At 45.3% G+C, this 20,410-nt stretch overlaps 1 protein-coding gene across 1 annotated transcript; it reads left to right on the top strand.

The window, feature by feature from the left end:
* The first annotated feature begins 5,147 nt into the window (after nt 1-5,147).
* Nucleotides 5,148-8,718, top strand: LOC736510 (PRAME family member 18). Its single transcript, XM_024355193.2, has 3 exons — nt 5,148-5,478; nt 5,865-6,443; nt 7,509-8,718. Exons 1-3 carry the CDS (start codon nt 5,192-5,194, stop codon nt 8,080-8,082), a joined length of 1,440 nt encoding a protein of 479 aa, XP_024210961.2. The 5' UTR covers nt 5,148-5,191; the 3' UTR covers nt 8,083-8,718.
* The last annotated feature ends 11,692 nt before the right edge of the window (nt 8,719-20,410 follow it).

The following is a 20,410-nucleotide window of genomic DNA, read 5'->3' as shown; positions in this document are numbered from 1 at the left end:
CTAAAGTGTTGGGATTACAAGTGTGAGCCACCAAGCCTGGCTGATCTGCAGGTTTTCACTGGCAATGTGCAGACGCAGCTATGATGAAGAATAACCATGACCGTCCCATTACCTCCGACTGGTGGAGAATGGGATCCTTTGACCCTTTCTCACCCTAAAACTGGGTTACTCATCTGTGTGTCAACAAAAATATGGTTTACTTAACAGACAGAGAAAGAGACTCAGTAAAAAAGGATTTTTTTCTTATGAAATGAGCAAAGCAATGGGAATAGGTGTGAGACTATTCAGGGAGGTCAAGGAAGACAAGGGTTTTGAAAGGAAAAATAAGGAGGATTACATAAGTGGTTTTGAAAGCATCCTCCTTGGCCATAAGGATCACAGTTAAGGTGGCATTGGCCAATGTTGGAAAGAGTCTCCCTCATGCCCACAAAAACCCAACACATTGACCATGCTTTGGTTCAATCTCAAGGTCCCATTGGAACACTAAGCCCAATCCAGCCCAGCCCAGCCACCACCCTTACTTCTCTTTGTAATTTTTACCTGATTTCCTCCAGAGAAACCTGGAACAAAATCTTGAGACCAATCACACCCTTAGTGGTACCTCTCTTCCACACAAATGAGCATACGATTTCCTCATATGGGTAACTTAAATCCCAAATGACCAATATATACAGGAACATTTAAATTCAATTTTGTAGGGATAAAACCACTGCCTTCATGAAGCTGTTTTTTGTTTTGTTTGTTTTTGTTTTTGATACAGGCTCTGTTGCCCAGCCCAGAGGGCAGTAGATTGATCTAGGCTCACTGCAACCTCTGCATCGTGGGGATCAAAAAATGGATCTTCCCATTTCAGCCTCCAGAGTAGCTGGGACCACAGGTGTGCGCCACCATGCTTCACTGTTTTTTTTTTTTTTTGAGATGGTGTCTCCCTCTGTCGCCCAGGCTGTAGTGCAGTGGCATGATCTTGGCTCACTGCCACCTCCACCTCCCGGGTTCAAGTGATTCTTCTGCCTCAGACTCCTGAGTAGCTGGGACTAGAGGTGCATCCCACCATGCCCAGCTAATTATTGTATTTTTAGTAGAGATGGGGTTTCACCATATTTGCCAGGCTGGTCTCGAACTGCTGACCTCATGATCTGCCTACCTTGTCCTCTCAAAGTGCCAGGATTACAGGCTTGAGCCACCGCGCCTGGCTTATAAAGTTTAAACTCTGAAACATTTTAATTTTTATTTATTTATTTATTTATCTTGAGACTGAGTCTTGCTCTGTCACCCAGGCTGGAGTGCAGTGGCGCGATCTTGTCTCACTGCAAGCTCCGCCTCCCAGGTTCATGCCATTCTCCTGCCTCAGCCTCTGGAGTAGCTGGGAATAAAGGCGCCCGCCACCATGCCTGGCTAATTTTTTGTATTTTTGGTGGAGACAGGGTTTCACTGTTAGCCAGGATGATCTCGATCTCCTGACCTCGTGATCCACCCGCCTCAGCCTCCCAAAGTGCTGGGATTATAGGCGTGAGCCACAGTGCCTGGCTGAAACCTTTTATAATTTTGTTTTGTTTTGCTTTTTGAGGCAGAGTCTCTCTCTGTCACCTAGGCTGCAGTGCAGTGGCACGATCTTGGCTCACTGCAACCTCCGCCTCCTGGGTTCAAGTGATTCTCCTGCCTCAGCCTCCTGAGTAGCTGGGACTACAGGCACCCGCCACCACACCCGGCTAATTTTTGTATTTTTAGTAGAGACAAGGTTTCACCATGTTGGCCAGGATGGTCTCGATCTCCTGACTTCGTGATCCACCCGCCTGGGCCTCCCAAAGTGCTGGGATTACAGGCATGAGGTACCGCGCCTGGCCCATTTTGATAATTTTGATGGGGCCAAAGATTTCCCCAACATTAATCTTTTTAGGTTTTGTTTTTCTCTCTAATGTCAGGAACAGAGTGAGAGTTCCCTGTCTCACACTCAGGACAAAGAAGGTCACATACTGGTAAATTCCATCAGTGTTTGTGAGGGTGGAAGTCAAGAATTCAATCATTAATGCCCTCCGCAAGCAGAGATGGAATGGTAGTAATATGTGACCTTCCTAGTCCTGAGTGGAAGACAGGGAAGGGTTCAACCTATTCCTGAGATTAGACAGAAAAGCAAAACCTGAAAATATTATGGTTGGGAGTTCTTTGGTGACATCAAAATCATCAAAATGAGTTCTTGACTTCCACCCTAATTACAGTGCTTTCAGTTTCATGATTGGATATCTGATTCAATCCATTATTCTGCAGAAAGCCGAAACTTCAATCAGGCTTAACTGGGTGGAATTCAGAAATCCAATCAGGCATCACTTTCTGATAGGAATCTGGAATTTGATAAAGGAGGTGGGATTAGGAAAGTCCAAGAAAGTTGCTGGGAGCCGTGGCTCATGCCTGTAATCCCAGCACTTTGGGAGGCTGAGGAGGAGGGTGGATCATGAGGTCAGGAGTTCCCAAGACCAGCCTGGCCAATATGGTGAAACACCATCTCTGTTAAAAATACAAAATTAGCTAGGTGTGGTGGCGCATGCCTGTAATTCCGGCTACTTTGGAGGCTGAGACAGGAGAATCACTTGAATCCAGGAGGTGGAGGTTGCGGTGAGCCGAGATCACGCCATTTTACTCCAAACTGGGCAACAAGAGCGAAACTCCATCTCAAAAAAAAAGAAAGATCCAAGAAAGCTTGTGAACATCCACAGAAGAGACCGCAAGCTGTGGTACCTGGAGTTATTGCTTGATTCTCCAAGAGGTCCGAGCAGACTGCAAAGTGAGTCCAGATCTGGTAAGTCAGGTACCTTCACAGGGGCACTCCTATGACCCACAGTCAGCCAGTAGAGATGGCGACATGAAGGCCAAGGTGGCACAGAGAATTTTCCTGCCTGTTTTTCAGATGAACAGATGTAGGCTTTAATTTTTTCTCTAATGCAGTTTTATCTCTTCACTCCAAATATTTTATTTGTGTTTAGTTTATGTCATTTCAAATGTTTTTTTTTTTTTTTTCTGAGATGGAGTCTTGCTCTGTCACCCAGGCTGGAGTGCAATGATGAGGTCTCGGCTCACTGCAACCTCTGCCTCCTAGGTTCAAGCAATTCTCCTGCCTCAGCCTCCTGAGTAGCTGGGATTACAGGTGCCCACCACCATGCCCGGCTAACTTTTGTATTTTTAGTAGAGACAGGGTTTCACCATGTTGGCCAGGCTGGTCTCGAACACCTGACCTCGTGATCTGCCCACCTAGGCCTCTCAAAGTGCTGGGATTATAGGTGTGAGCCACCATGCCCAGCTTCAGAGTTCCGAATCAAGCAGTTGAAAAATAATGCAATTGACTGAAGTCTTTTTTTTTTTTTCTTTGAGGCATTGTCTTCCTGCGTCATTCTTGGTGGAATGCAGTATTGTGATCTCGACTCACTGCAACCTCTGCCTTCTGGGCTCAAGCCATCCTCCCTACTCAGAAGTTCTAGCCTTCTGAATAGCTGGAATTCAGGCATGCACCAGTGTAACTGGCTAATTTTTTTGTTTTTGTTTTGTTTTTGGTTTTTTCTTTCTTTCTTTTTTTTTTTTTGAGAGAGAGTCTCACTCTGTTGCCCAGGTTCGAGTGCAGAGGCATGATCTTGGCTCACTGCAAATTCTGCTTCCCGGGTTCAAGTGATTCTCCTGCTTCAGCCTCCCAAGTAGCTGGGACTGTGGGTGTCTGCCACCATGCCTGGCTAATTTTTGTATTTTTAATAGAGATAGGGTTTCACTATGTTGGCCAGGCTGGTCTTAAACTCCCAAACTCAGGCGATCTGCCCGCCTCAGTCTCACAAAGTGCTGAGATTACAGGTGTGAGCCACCATGCCAGGTCTATTATTATTTTTTTTTATAGTGATGGGGTCTTGGTTTGTTACCTAGGCTGGTCTGGGACACCTAGATTCAAGCAAACCTCCCACTTTGCCTTCTAAAGTCTTGGGATTACAGGCATGAGCCAACATGACTGGTCTCATACACCATTTTCAAGAATGGAGTCTTTGTTCTGAATGTGGGATCCCTTTGTTTCTCTAGACTCCATTCCAAAGTGGGTAATATTTTATTTATTTATTTATTTTATTAAGACAGAGTCTTGCTGTTCTGCCCAGGCTGGGGGTACAGTGGCAGAGTCTCAGATCGCTGTAACTTCTGCTTCCCAGACACAAGCCATCCTTCCACCTCAGCCTGCAGAGCAGCTGGGACTACAGGTGTGCGCCATCACATCCATCTATTTTTTGTATTTTTTTGGAGAGACAGGGTCTCACTATGTAGCCCAGGCTGGTCAGCAACTCCAGGGCTTAAGTGATTGTTCTGCCTTGGCTTGCCAAAGTGTTGGAATTACAGCTGTGAGCCTCCATGTGTGGCCCCTCATTACTCTTTTGAAAGTGAACATAATGGTGTCTAATTAAAAATATCCCTTTAGTCTCTCCCAGCCAAGTTCACTGTGGGAACTGAGACTGTAGGCTGTTTGGGGCCACAGGAGACTCCCATTACCATTGTTTTATTGTTTTATTGTATTTTATTTTTTTTGAGACTGAGTCTCGCTCTATTGCCCAGGCTGGAGTGCAGTGGCACTATCTCAGCTCACTGCAACCTCCGCCTCCTGGGTTCAAGTGATTCTTGTGCCTCAGCCTCCCGAGTAGCTGGAGTTACAGGCACCTGCCACCATGCCTGGCTACTTTTTGTATTTTTAGTAAGGACTGGGTTTCACCTTGTTGGCCAGGCTGGTCTCTAACTCCTGACATCAAGTGAGCCGCCCGCCTTGGCCTCCAAGGTGCTGGGACTACAGTTGTGAGCCACCAAGCCCAGCCACATGACCATTGTTTTAGATCCTTAAATTGAGAAGACATTTTTTCTCAAAAAAGGAGCTGAGTTTTGAAGATTCTTGGTAACACTTCCCAGAGCTAATAGAGTTGGGTGGAGCAATTAATGAAAATTCATGGAGTAGGAGTGATCTTGCCCGTTCCTTGGAGGTTAGGAGACACTATTCTTGGTACCAGAAGGGCAGAACTATGTCTCTGTGGCCAATTATTGCAGAGTTGAATTGGGGTAAACTTAGGACTCTTTCACATCTGCCAGAGTAGTGACTTTTGGCCCAGGAGAAGTCAGGGTGTGAGAGGACTGGCCTGATAAGTTTGTCTTTCCTCTGGATTTGTTTTCTTGCAGATTTATCAGGATGAGCTTCCAGGCCCCACGCAGACTCCTAGAGCTGGCAGGGCAGAGCCTGCTGAGGGACCAGGCCTTGGCCATCTCCGTCCTGGATGAGCTGCCCAGGGAGCTCTTCCCCCCACTGTTCGTGGAGGCCTTCACTAGCAGACGCTGCGAGGTTCTGAAGGTGATGGTGCAGGCCTGGCCCTTCCCCTGCCTCCCTCTGGGGTCCCTGATGAAGACGCCTGATCTGGAGATCTTACATTATGTAGTGGATGGGATTGATTGCCTGCTTGCCCAAAAGGTTCGCCCCAGGTGAGGTGACCCAGGTGGGGAGGGCCCAGGTGTCCAGGGACTAAACAGCTGGGTCAGACAAATTGGGAACCCGGGGTGGCCCAGGGGCTTCTGATGGTGCCAGTGAGAAAGCTGGGAAAGTTCTTGGCTATTGCCCAGCTCCTCTGGGAAAGGACTGCTCACCATACAGTGTCCACTGAGGAAACAGGAACCTGCCTGCTCCCAGTGGAAGGTAAAGGCACTAGAAGTGGGTACCAGGCAGAATCCAAGGGGGAAAGGGATGGAGAAGAGACAGAAGGAGGGGCGCTGAGGAAAAAAGCAGCTGAAGTCCTTGATGTGGAGTGAAAGCCCAGGTCAGGGGTGGGTCCTTGTCTACGTTCTGAGCTTTTCCCCTATGTTACTCACAGGAGGTGGAAACTTCAAGTGCTGGAAATGCGGGATGTTGATGAGAATTTTTGGACCATATGGTCTGGAGCCAGGCCCCTGTCCTGCTCCCCAGAGGCCATGAGTAAGAGGCAGACAGTGGAGGACTGTCCAAGGACAGGAGAGAAGCAGCCCTTGAAGGTGTTCATGGATGTTTGCCTCAAGGAAAAATTCATGAATGAAGATCTGAGCTTCTTCTCTGGGTGGGTCCAGCACAGAAGAGGTTCAGTACACCTGTGCTGTACTAAGGTGGTGAATTATTCAATGAACATTCTAAATTTCAGAAACATATTGGAAACAGTATACCCAGACAGTATCCAAGTGTTGGAAATTTGGAACATGTGCTGGCCACGTATGATGGTAGAGTTAAGCCGTTACCTGAGCCAGATGAGGAATCTTCGCAAACTCTTCATCTCCGATGGCTGTCGTTACCTGCTAAGCTCTGACAGCCAAGAACGGTTAGTTGCTGAATTCAGCTCTGTGCTCCTCAGGCTGGAGTACCTCCAGATGCTTTATGTAAGAAGGGTCTGCTTCTTCAGAGGCTACCTGGACCAGCTGATCAGGTGAGGAAGGATGGTGAGCTTTCTCTGGGGGCCATAGCACAGCCTTTTTTTGTTACAATAAACACCAATCAGCATCTACTGTGTGCCAGCCACTGGAGATGTCTAGGGAAGGGGACACTAGAATGCATTGTCCTGTTTGGTGCTCTATATCCTGAAGTGGGTATCACAGGATTGCTCCAGTAAGGGCAGAGGGATGACCTGGGGTAGAAGCTACAGAGAGGGACATCGTGTAGGGAGCTGGTTAGTGGAGGGTTCAGCTCTAGTGAGGGTGAATTCCTTTTAGGAATTCTTTGTTAGGAAGTGTGTTTAAAGTTAATATGATAAATATGAATAGCTTTTGTGAATTCCTTGTTAGGAAGTGTGTTTAAAGTTAATATGATAAGTATGAATAGCTTTTGTGAATTCCTTGTTAGGAAGTGTGTTTAAAGTGAATATGATAAAAAAGAGGCAACAGAGGGGAGAGTGTAAAAGAAGAGAAAGTGCACCAAACCTGTGCGTTTCACAGAGGAAGCTCTGTCCTCACAGCTTAGTGAACATGAATGATCCCCTCTCTGATTCCCTGTCTGTAAAAGGTTGTTTTGAACTCCAGGAAAGGTAATTGACATGGGAAATGCGTGCTTCTGGGATGGAGGTGAGGGAGTAGGCACGAGAGTGGTACAAAGTGACAGGTGGTTTGCAGATGTGGCCATGTCAGGGAGCCTCTGAAAGCAGGTAGCCCTAGCTGATGTCCCTAGACCTTGCTCAGGTCAGTTCTTTGGGCATCTCTTCCACTGGGCTCCTGTGGCCCAGAGATGAAGCTTTCTGCTGGAAGATGAAGAAAAGAGGCTTTAGAGATTTTATGGCCTTGAACCAATCACACCAGTGATAGTGAAAGGACTGAGCCTAAAATGGGACTGCCTCTGAATGATCCAAGTCCTCATCAGGCAGCACCTTGCAGGAGGACCATGATTAGATGATGAGAACAAACTTGTGTTTGGGCAAAACAGGCTCTTCCCTTGACGTTATTTTCCACCACCGTCCTCTAACTGGTGCCATTGCCCAGTACTAACTTCTTGCTCTCCCCAGGTGCCTCAGGAGCCCGTTGGAGACATTGGCATTAACTTATGGCTTCCTAGAAGAAGAGGACTTGAAATGTCTGCCCTGGTACCCAAGTCTCAGTCAACTGAAGCAGCTGAATCTGAGTCATGGTGCACTGCGCTTCATCCGTCTTGAGCCCCTCCGAGCTCTGCTAGAGAAAGTTGCTGCCACTCTTCAGACCCTCTTCTTAGTGGACTGTGGGATTGGGGACTCCAAACTCAGGGTCATCCTGCCTGCCCTGAGCCGCTGCTCCAACCTCACCACTTTCTGCTTTCACGGCAATGACACGTCCATGGATGCTCTGAAGGACCTGCTGCGCCATACAGGCAGGCTGAGCAATTTGAGCCTGGAAACATATCCTGCCCCTCGGGAGAGTCTTGACAACAGGGGTCGTGTCATTTCGGAGCTCCTCACCCCACTTCAGGCTGAGCTGATGCGTATACTGAGGGAAGTAAGGGAGCCCAAAAGGATCTTCTTTGGTCCCGTCTCCTGCCCTTGCTGTGGCACGTCACCCACTGAGCAACTGGAGTTCAATTTTTGCTTGTGGGGAAGGCCTGCCTAGTGGGGTGGAGGTATAAAAAGCTTTTTCTCCAGGCACTTGGAAACTAAAATCTGGGACATAGATGTCTTTTATTTTTCTTTTTCCTTATTTTACAATTTTACAGTTTTTATTTAAAAATTTGAGACAGGGTTTCCCTATGTTGTCCAGGCTGGTCTCAAACTCTTACGCTTAAGGGAGCCCCCTGCTTGGCCTCCCAAGATTCTGGGATTACAGGCATAAGCAGCTGTGCCGGGTCTATAGGTGCATTATAAAGGGAGCAGAGAAACCTGTTTCAGGCATGTGCTTTCTGTGAGTGGAAAACAAAAAACAAAAAATCCCAGCAGGGGGCAGCACTGGGGGAAAAAGTTGAATGGAGTCAATGAGACTCAGGGATCTGTGTCCTAGACAGTCAGAAATAGAAAGCTGAAGTTCTAGAGTGAGGGAGTTATCTCAGCAAGGATGGATACAAAGAAACGTCGGAAGTAGAGGGAACCTAAATGGAAACTCTCTGCTGTCCTTCATGATTGATTAGCCTGTTTCAGCAATTTATACATCAGAAAGCTTTAGTTCCTGATGAATTAAAAAAAGAGGTAGTAGTTCATCTGTGATTTAGGTTCATCTGCAGGAAATAAAGGAATCAAAATAAACTTCATTTTGTTGTTGTGTTTTTTTTTTCTTTTTTTTGTTTTGTTTTAGACGGAGATTCGCTCTTGTTGCCCAGGCTGGAGTGAAATGGCGCGATCTTGGCTCACCACACCCTCCGCCTCCTGGGTTCAAGCGATTTTCCTGCCTCAGCCTCCCAAGTAGCTGGGATCACAGGCATGCACCACCATGCCCAGCTAATTTTCTATTTTTATTAGAAACGGCATTTCTCCATGTTGATCAGGCTGGTCTCGAACTCCTGACCTCAGGTAATCTGCCCACCTTGGCCTCACAAAGTGCTAGGATTACAGGCATGAGCCACTGAGCCTGACCTGTTTTGTTTGTTTGTTTTGTTTATTTGACGGAGTCTTGCTTGGTCACCTAGGCTGGAGTGCAGTGGTGTGATCTTGGCTCACTGCAACCTCCAACTCCCAGGTTCAAGGGAATTTGTGTTTTTAGTAGAGACGGGGTTTCATGATGTTGGCCTGACTGGTCTCAAACTTCTAACCTCAAGTGACCTCAAGGAAGCCTCCCAAAGTGCTAGGATTACAGGCGTGAACCACCGTGCCCAGCCTAAACTTTGATTAATTTATGCCCATTCTTTACCTCTCCAGTCATCTCTTCCTTACTTTCTCCTGTGGTTATTTACTGGGTTCATCCACAAAAGATGCATGCCTGGGACCTGGAACATTCTATGTGGGCAGTGATGATGAACCATTGAGTCAACCCTCTTCTTGTCAGGGGCCCTCACTGCTCCCCAGATACTGAGACCCTGCTCACTCCTAATGGGCAGATCTGGGAGAATCTGTTCCTCATCATTGGCCATGTCAGGAAAGGGCTTCACTGCACAAGGTGCGGCCCCCTGCCTTGGGAGGGAATGGCCATAGTGTGTACTAGCGGGAGCCTCATGGCATCACCAACCCTTGCCTGTCCTCATGGTGGCTAGTGGGTTTTACTGAATTAACATAATTGTGTGTAGTAAAGATGTCCAATTTCTCTTAGAAAAATGCTAAAATCATTTAGGTAGATAACACTTTCTAAGTATTTCTAGCCCACATCAGTATGCATCCTTTTGGAAACTAACTCATTTCAATGAGACATCTTCCTGTAACACCTCCCTTCTCTCCTTATCAAAAAACAGGAAAACCAGGGCACTGACCTGTCCTCATGGTGACTAGTGGGGTTTACTGAATTAAAGTGATTGTGTCCAGTAAAGATATCCAATTTCTCTTAGAATAATGCTAAAATCATTTAGGTGGATAATACATTCTAAATATTTCCAGCCCATATTAATGGAAATATACATCCTTTTGGAAACTAACTCATTTCAATGAGAGATCTTCCTATCACACCTCCCTTCTCTCCTTATCAAAAAGCAGGAAAACCTGGGCTTGACCTGGCTAGCGCTCCTACACTGCCATGAGAATCCCTTTGGGACTTTCCCCATTTGGGACTGGCAGCACTCTCGTGGTTTACTAAAACTTAGGTAAACCTGGGCTTAAGCCACCACCTGGAGCCAAGAAGGAAGCAGCAACCTAGTGGTGAAGATTCACTAAGGGAATGTATTCAGTCCAAACCAAAGCAAGCCAGACAGAGAAAACTGGAGTAAATCATTCTTCCTTCAGTGCAAAAATACAGATCTATATCTACAACAAACTAGAGCAAACAGGAAACCATGACCTCCCCAAAATGACAAAGCAGAAATCTAGTGGGTGACTCTAATGTGATGGCTATTTGTCAGCTCTCTAACCAATCACTGAAAATCGCAGGTTTTCAAACTTGTATTTTAGTTCCAGAAATACAGATGCAGGTTTGTTCTATAGATAATAGACAAACTATCAGATAATAATTTTGGTAGTTTTTGTTTGTTTGTTTTTTGAGGCGGCGTCTCACTCTGTCACCCAGGCTGGAGTGTAGTGGCATGCTCTCAGCTCACTGCAACCTCTGCCTCCCAGAGTCAAGCAATTCTCCTGCCTCGGCCTCCCAAGTAGCTGAGACTACAGACTTGCATTACCACGCCAGGCTAAGTTTTTGCATTTTTAGTAGAGACAGGGTTTCACCATGTTGGACATGGAGAACTCCTGACCTCAAATGATGCACCTGCCTCAGTGCTGGGATTAGAGGTGTGAGCCACCATGTCCAGCCAGTTTCGGTAGTTTTTTGATACCCACTCCCCTTCCACCCTCCACTCTCCAGCAGTCCCGGGCGTCTATTGTTCCCATTATTATGTCACGTATACTTAATATTTGGCTCCCATTTATAAGTGAGAACATGTGGTGTTTGGTTTTCTGTGCCTGCTTTAGTTTGCTTAGCATAACGGCTTCTAGCTCCATCCGTGTTGCAGCAAAAGGAGGATGAGGACTTAATGAAAGGGCATTATCTTGTTCTTGTTTCAGGCTGTGCAGGTTTCCATGGTGTATCTGTACCATATTTTGTTAATCCAGTCCACCACTGATGGGCATTCCAGTGGATTCCACGTCTTTGCTGTTGTGAATAGTGCTGCGATGAGCATCCACATGTGACCACCCCCACTCAACATGTGCTAGAGTCTCACGTTACTGGAGTGTCTATATTACCCGGGCTGGTCCAGAACGGCCAGGCTCAGGCAGGGCTCCAATCTTAGCCTTACAAAGTATTGGGATTACAGGCATGAGCCACCACACATGGCTCTATTTTATTATAACATATATTTCTAGGCCGGGTGTGGTGGCTCACGCCTGTAATCCCAGCACTTTGGGAGGCCAAGGCGGGTGGATCACGAGGTCAAGAGATGGAGACCATCCTGGCCAACATGGTGAAACCCCGTCTCTACTAAAAATACAAAAATTAGCTAGGCATGGTGGCACGTGCCTGTAATCCCAGCTAGTCAGGAGGCTGAGTCAAGGAGAATTGCTTGAACCCGGGAGGCGGAGATTGCAGTGAGCCGAGATCGTGCTGCTGCACTGCAGGCTGGGCAAAGAGTGAGACTCCCTCTCAAAAAAAAAAAAAAAGCTATAATTCTATAGGCCAAGCAAGGTGGCTCACGCCTGTAATTCCAGCACTTTGGGAGGCCGATGTGGGTGGATTGCTTGAACCAAGCAGTTCTAGCCTGGGCAACAAAGCAAAATCCTGTCTCTACTTAAAAAGGAAAAAAAAGATATATTTCTGTAGCTTATGGCCTGTAGGCTCGCCATGCCTCAGGCTCGAAAGCGCAGCTTTCAGAAAAGATCCTTCACTGGTACTTCCAGGGAGGAAGTGATGAGGCAGGAATTTATGCTGAGTGGGTTGGCCAAGTATACACACTCAACAGGTCATGAAATGGGCTATGAGTATTCTTGAAGGGGGCCTAATACATGCATACTGAATAAACATACATGTGGCTTATGTCCCATGTTCACTTTGGGGTGGAGACTTCACATTTCTTTTTCTTTTTCAGACAGAGTCTTGCTCTGTCACCCAGGCTGGACTGCAATGGCACCGTATCAGCTCACTGCATCCTCCACCTCCCAGGTTCAAGCGATTCTCCTGTGTCAGCCAAGTAGCTGAGACTACAGGTACATGCCACCACACCCGGCTACTTTTTTTTTTTTTTTTTTGAGATGGAGTCTCGCTCTGTCGCCCAGGCTGGAGTGCAGTGGTGCAATCTCCGCTCACTGCAAGCTCCACTTCCCGGGTTCACGCCATTCTCCTGCCTCAGCCTCCCCAGCAGCTGGGACTACAGGCACACGCTGCCACGCCCAGCTAATTTTTGTATTTTTAGTAGAGACGGGGTTTCTCTGTGTTAACCAGGATTGTCTCGATCTCCTGACCTTGTGATCTGCCCGCCTTGGCCTCCCAAAGTGCTGGGATTACAGGCGTGAGCCACTGCACCTGGCCCACTTTTTCTATTTTTAGTAGCGATAGGGTTTCACTATGTTGGCCAGGCTGGTCTGGAACGCCTGAGCTCAGGTGATCTGCTGCCTCGGTCTCCCAGAGTGTTCCAAAGTGCTGGGATTACAGGCATGAGCCACTGTGCTGCGCCGAGACTTCATGTTTCAATGCATTGCAGCTAGACCCCCCATATCAAATGGTGCATCAGGGACATGAAGACGCTCGCGTGCTAAGTCTCTTTCAAGTGGCCAGAAGCAGTCAATGCTCAGAGGCCTCTCATCAGCAGAAAGTTACTGGAATCAATCTCTTGTCCAATCAAAGCTGGAGTCATGGCTTGTGGAACAGGGGGTCAGTTAGTCAGAATCTGGGATGGATGAGCTGCAGTCATTTCAATATTGCTTATCTTAGGGCCAGTGCTTGTTCAGCTGCTAGAGAGAGAAAAACCCTGTGGCAGTTAGAATATAGTTCATTCAGCTGGGCACAGTGGCTCTTGCCTGTAATCCCAGCACTTTGGGAGGCTGAGGTGGGTGGATAACAAGGTCAGCAGGTCAAGACCAGCCTGGCCAACATGGTGAAACCCTGTCTGTACTAAAAATACAAAAAATTAGCTGGGTGTGGTGGCATGCACCTGTAATCCCAGCTACTCGGGAGGCTGAGGCAGGAGAATTGCTTGAGCCTGGGAGGCAGAGGTTGCAGTGAGCCAAGATCATGCCCCTGCACTTCAGCCTGGGCTACAAAGCGAGACACTGCCTCAAAAAAAAAAAAAAAAAAAAAGTATATAGTTCATTTTTTAAGGGTAGGGGCCCTTGACTTAACCCTTGCCTGGTAAGACCTTAGGTCCTGTATATAACTTGGTATCTTATTACCCTAAATAGTCAATTCAGTCAGCCTTATAATCTCTATTTTAACATGAATGCTGGTCAGTTTTTGTGTCTCAACCATGAAAGGAAGGAAGTAAAATGAGATGTGTCTAACCTCCCATCCCGCCATGGCCAGGAACTCAGTTTTAAAGATTTCTCTGGGTACACTTGGCCGAGAGGGAATCTGTTCAGTTCATAGGGGGAGCTTAGGATTTTATTTTTAGTTTTCAGAACGAGGGATGAATAATCATGGAGGCTTCTGCTGGGAGGGAAAAAGTAGAAAAAATGCATTAATTTCACTCTTCCTGTATGCCAGGCCCTATGCCAAGCCCTTAAGTTGCCCCAACTCATTCGATTCTACCAGGGTCACACAAGTGGTGGACATCATCATCCTCATTTTTCAGGAAAACCGAGGCTCTCGCCCAAGGTCCCTGCCCAACAACACCAGGCCCTGAGTTCTCAGCATGGTCCTCACTCAGATACTCTTTGTGTAGGGTTTCTTACCTGAGTCCTCAGCAGGCTCCTCACCTGGATGCCGTTTGTGTAGGGTTTCTCACCTGAGTCCTCAGCAGGGTCCTCACTCGGATGTCCTTTGTGTAGGGTTTCTCATCTGAGTCCTGAGCAGGGTCCTCACTCGGATGCCCTTTGTGTAGGATTTCTCACCTGAGTCCCCAGCAGGGTCCTCACTTGGATGCCCTTTGTGTAGGGTTTCTCATCTGAGTCCCGAGCAGGGTCCTCACTCGGATGTCCTTTGTGTAGGGTTTCTCATCTGAGTCCTGAGCAGGGTCCTCACTCGGATGCCCTTTTTGTAGGGTTTCTCACCATAGGGAAAGTCACTCATCACCCACAGGCACTTGACTATTATCTGCCCTCTAAGGATGTGCGATTCCAAAACACGCTTGCTCTGAGAAAAACCAGGGCCGTATCATTTTCCCCGCCAAACCGGAAAGGAGCCAAGAGATCAAAGGATGACTCAGATGAGCCCAGCTTGGCAAATAATGAGTTGATTAGGATTCACATGCAGGGCACTCCAGGGCAGCAGCAGCACAGCCCCAAAGATCTGTGCCACCTCCTGTCTCTAAACTGCTTTTAAGTGAATTTTCTGGCTCTTTGTCCACTGATTTTGAGCAATCAGCCTCTTCTGCTTGGTAGGTTCTCAGATACTGTCTGGGATGTTTGGGTTCTCGGGGACACCTGCTTCTTGGCTGGGCACAAGAGACTTGGCTTCCCACCTGGCCTTCAGGGTTCAGGCAGGGGACATGCAACCTTAAGTAACCTGATGGGACCTGTCACACCAGAATTCTATACACTTGAAGTGGAGCCAGCCTCTCCACACCTGTGGTTACTTCTCATCAGGTGGGATGAGAGACTGAGGAAAGAAATAAGACACAGAGACAAAGTATAGAGAAAGAAATTGGGCCCAGGGGACCGGCACTCAGCATACAGAGGACCTGCACTGGCACTGGTCTCTGAGTTCTCTCAGCTTTTATTGATTACTGTTTTCACTATCTCATCAAGGGGAATGTGGCAGGAGAACAGGGTGATAGTGGGGAGAAGGTCAGCAAGAAAACATGTGAGCAAAGGAATCTGTGTCACAAATAAGTTCAAGGGAAGGTTCTATGCCTGGATGTGCACATAGGCCAGATTTATGCTTTTCTCCACCCAAACATCTCAATGGAGTAAAGAGTAACAAAGCAGCATTGCTCCCAACATGTCCCACCTCCTGCCACAAGGCGGTTTTTCTCCTATCTCAGAATGGAACAAATGTACAGTCGGGTTTTATACCAAGACATTGCATTCCCAGGGGCAGGCAGGAGACAGAGGCCTTCCTCTTATCTCAGCTGCAAGAGGCCTTCCTGTTTTACTAATCCTCCTCAGCACAGACCCTTCACGGGTGTCGGGCTTGGGGACAGTCAGGTCTTTCCCATCCCATGAGGTCATATTTCAGACTATCACATGGGGAGAAACCTTGGACAATACCTGGCTTTCCAGGGCAGAGGTCCCTGCAGCTTTCCACAGTGCATTGTGCCCCTGGTTACTTGAGAATGAAGAATGGCAATGACTTTTATCAAGCATACTGCCTGTAAATATTTTGTAAACAAGGCACATCCTGCATAGCCCTAGATCCCTTAAACCTCGATTCCATACAACACATGTTTCTGTGAGCTCAAGGTTGGGGCTAAAGTTACAAATTAACAGCATCTCAGGGCAAAGGAATTGTTCAGGGTACAGATAAAAATGAAATTTCTTATGTCTTCCTTTTCTACATAGACACAGTAACCGTCTGATCTCTCTTTCTTTTCCCTACATATCCCCCTTTTCTTTTTGAGAAATCCGCCATCATCATCATGGCCCGTTCTCACTGGTCGCTCTCTCTTTGGAGCTGCTGGATACACCTGTAGACTAACAACAGACAAAACAGATATACCAGGATTAATATGAAATTACAATAGTTGAACTTCTGATGGTTTTAACCCAAGTGACAGGGTTAAGATTTGTGAGGCCATCAGCAACTTTCACGATTGCCTCAGTTTCTGGCACCAAATTTAAATGGGCTTTTGATGCCTCAAAAATTTGTTCTTTTAATTTTGAAATATCTAAAGTAAGATTATCTTCTCTTCCTTATAGATGACATCTAACCATGTCCCAGTGATGCTCAGACTCATTATAGGCTTGGGGTTTAATACAAAAATCTGACATATTCCAGTCACACTGTAACTGAAAAAGATATTCCAAGCTCATGAGCCTATCTCCCATCCAAATGACAGTTTGTCTAAGATCATTAATTTGGTTTGCCAATTTTTGATCTATTTGGGTCTGAGAGTTCCACAATTTTGAGGAATTCTTTTGCCAATTATTTACATATTCTGCAGTTTGAACAGAGAAGTGTAAAGCAATTCCAGCAGCCACAGCAGTAGCTGTGACTGCAATAAGACCCAAAATCACTGCAATCAAAGTAAAAATGAATCTTTTGGATCTAGTTAGAACTCCTTTTAATACTTCTGTTAAAATATGGACAGATGGGGAAGCCTCCCACTGTCAGTCCATGGACACAGGAATCCACATGCCCTCTCTTGCCCTCACCAGCAGAATACGGTGCTGCCAATCAAAAGTCGAATCAATGCAAGTAAACAATCTACAGTTTTCACAGGTTATAGTTTGGGAATCTGGTTTAATAACTATGTTTCCTACAACTAGCATATAAGAGGGTTTTACACAACTTTGCAAAGGAATTGTCGGATTGGAATTTAGGTTAATAGTATAATATGGCTTACGATCTCTTGGTCCTATAGCTTGATTTTCAGACCAAATTCTAATGTGGTGTGAGGCCACAGTAAGCTTTCATAATGCTGGATGTTCAGGACCAGTAACAGGACTAACTAACTTTGGTCGAGGTGATGAAATTCGCTTTTCACCCCATTTCCATGGATAGGGTGATTGTAACTTTCTATAAACCTGATCCAGCCTTTCAGTTAAATCACTCTCATAGGCCGGATTAATGGGCCAGATGGATGGGGGCTGTGAACATGAGAGAGTCTGGCCGATACAATTATAATAAAATTGGCCTCGAGGGGCCCGGTCTATAATAGTTCCAAATTCATTGTTTTGTAATACCACCGCAGTATCAGCCACACATTCTTCCCAAACTGAAACTTTTGGGCCTTTTGATTCTTTGGGAATTTTCTTGGGGCAAGGCTTCCCCTTAGGCCTAAATTTTAATGATCTCTGATAAGAAGAGTCCTGTGAATTATTTTATCTGTGGCCCGAGTGACATCCCACTTACTATGTGATAAGTAAATCTACTGGTGGCACTGACAGTAGGTACTTCTACCAACCAATTTGGGGTTGTAGGCGTTAAACATCCTGTCGCCTTCCCTCGGCAAATAGGAGGATAATGATACCCAGTGGAAATATTTATCATCAATTCTTCTTTTTTAGGTTGGGCAGGGCAACGATCATCTGTGAGGCCTGGTACCCATGCACTATTATTAACATATACTTCAATAGGATTATCCATCCATGTGACTGCCTGAATTAAGGGCGGGAAAGGCACACAGGCCCAGTAAGTATGATTAGCTGCAGCTGCTACTGCAGTCACAGGGAGACTTACCACCGTTGATACAATCATCAAAGCTGCAGGCAGCATGTTCTCTGGAGTTTGTGTTACCCTTGTGTTCTTCAGGCTTTTTTCAGCTAACTGTGTCAGCTTCTTTAATTGGGCCCAGGTCAGCGGCTCCACTTTCTTGGTGGATGGCAACTTCATCTATTCTTCTGATATCACCATTTTGTTCACCCGGCGAGTCGATGATGCTCGATTGCGGGTTTTCCATCTCCGTGGTGGCGCTTCTCTTTGCATCTCCGATGGGTTCATTGTAGAACTTTAAATGTCTAGTGGGTATCCAAACAGGAAGCTGATTTTCTCCTGGTGAAACACAAGCAAAACCTCTCCCCCATGTTATCATTTTCCCTATTTCCCTTGTCTTATTTTTGTTGTCTTTCCACCAAATCAGTTTTCCTTCATGTGGGCTGTTCTTTTTACCAGTAAAATGTTGCTCTGCAGAAGTAGTGGTCTGATTTCTATAAATGTTTAAAAAATTTAAAGTATAGAGTGCTAAATTAAGTTGCATCTGGGGAGTGTTATACTCCTTAATGTCTTTTTCCTTTTTTTGTTTCACCAATTGAGCTTTGAGTGTTCTATTAGTTCTTTCAATTATGGCCTGTCCTTGGGAATTATAGGGGATTCCTGTTGTATGTGTAATTTTTCACTGATTTCACAATTTTTAAAATGTTTTACTACAGTATCCTGGCCCATTATGTGTTTTAATTTTTTTTTGGAACTCCCATGACAGCAAAACAAGATAATAAATGTCTTTTAACATGGGAAGTACTTTCTCCTGTCTGGCAGGTTGCCCATACAACATGCAAATAAGTATCAACTGTCACATGGACAAATGACAATTTTACAAATGAAGGTACATGTGTGACATCCATTTGCCATAATGCATTAGGACATAGGCCTCTGGGATTAACTCCTGCCTCCTGAGTGGGCAGGTGTAGGACTTGACACTGGGTGCAATGTTATACAATATTTTTTGCCTCTTTCCATGTGATATCAAATTTATTTTTTAGTCCTGTTGCATTTACATGAGGCAAAGCATGAAGTTCTTGTGCTTCTATGAATGCAGATGATGCTAGCAAGTCAGCTTGTTCATTTGCTTTAGTTAAAGGCCTTGGTAAATTAGTACGTGCTCAGATATGAGTAATATAAAATGGGAAATTTCTTTTTCTTACAATTTGTTGTAACAAATTAAAGGGCTTGTTTAACTGATCATCCATACTATATTTGGTTAGGGCTGTCTCAACATCCTTTGTAGCCTGTACTACATATGCAGAATCTGATTTTCAATGACTCGTTCTTTTGGCCTGGTGTAAACCACTTTTCCATTGCTGGAACCATCAGTAAACACCATCAGAGCATTTTCTAAAGGTTTATGTCTGGTAATTTTAGGTAAAATTCAAGTAGTCAATTTTAAAAACTGGAAGATTTTTGTTTTTGGGTAATGGTTATCAGTAATTCCCACAAAATCAGCAAGACCAATCTGCCATGCAGCACAATTGATAAAGGATTGTCTAAACTCTTCCTTGTTTAAAGGAACAATGATTTTATCTGGGTCACTTCCACACAATTTTATTATTTGTAATCTTGCCTGACCAATTAATGTAGCCATTTGATCCAAGTACAATGTAAAAGTCTTAATCGTACTGTGAGGAAGGAAAGATCACTCCACAAGATCTGTATTTTGAACAATAACACCTGTGGAGAATGTGCAGTAGCAAAAATCAAAAGTTGGAGTGGGGCGAAGTGATCTATTCTATTTACTTGTGCTGACCGAATTTTTTCTTCAATTAATTCAATTTCTTTAGTTGTCTCTGGAATTAATATTCTTTTACTATTCAATTCTGGATCCCCACTCAAGATAGAGAACAAATTTGACATGGCATAAGTAAGGATGCCTAGAGTTGGCCGAATCCAATTAATATCTCCTAGCAATTTTTGAAAGTCATTTAATGTTTTTAATGTGTCTTTTCTTATTTCTATTTTTTGTGGTTTAATTTTTCTTTCCTCTACCTGCATTCCCAAGTAATGGACAGGAGTAGAGGTTTGAATCTTATCAGATGCTATTGTCAGTCCTGCGTTTGCAACCTCTGTCTGCAGAAATGTGTAACAGTCAATTAATCTGTCTCTCGTTTCTGCAGCACACAAAAGATCATCAACATAATGAAAGACATAACAGTCTGAAAACTTGTCTCTAACTGGTTGAAAAGCTTCAGCTACAAAAATCTGACAAATAGTTGGACTATTAAGCATTCCCTGAGGCAACACTTTCCACTGAAACCTGGTGGCTGGTTCTTTATTATTTATGGCTGGTATAGTAAAAGCAAATTTTTCAAAATCCTGTTTTGCTAGAGGAATGGTAAAAAAGCAGTCCTTCAGATCAATTATAATTAAAGGCCAATCTTTGGGGATCATGGCCAGAGAGGGCAACCCAGGTTGGAGAGCCCTCATAGGTTGAATTACAGCATTGACAGCTCTTAAGTTGGTTAACATGCGCCATCTGCCGGATTTTTTCTGAGTTACAAACACAGGAGAATTCAAGGCGAAAATGAAGGCTCAATAAGTCCCTTTGCTAATTGCTCTTTTGCCCATAAGTGTAAAGCCTCCAGCTTTTGTTTTGGTAGCAGCCACTCATTTACCCATACAGGTTTTTCTGTTTTCCAAGTTAATGGAATGGGTTTTGGAGGCTCTACAGTGGCCACTCCTAAAAAGGATATCCTATTCCTTTTCTTTCTTGATTTCCCTCAGCCTCAGTTGGGATTTTAATGCCATCTCCATTTTTCCCTAGTCCTTTGCCAGGGAGACATCCCATTTTAGTCATGATTTTTTGACTCGTGGGGCTGTATAAGGAGGCTGGGATAGTAATCTCTGCATGTCATTG

This window comes from Pan troglodytes, chromosome 1 (assembly GCF_028858775.2).
Source record: "Pan troglodytes isolate AG18354 chromosome 1, NHGRI_mPanTro3-v2.0_pri, whole genome shotgun sequence".
NCBI classification, from domain to species: Eukaryota; Metazoa; Chordata; class Mammalia; order Primates; family Hominidae; genus Pan; species Pan troglodytes.
This window is presented reverse-complemented; position numbering and strand designations above follow the sequence as displayed.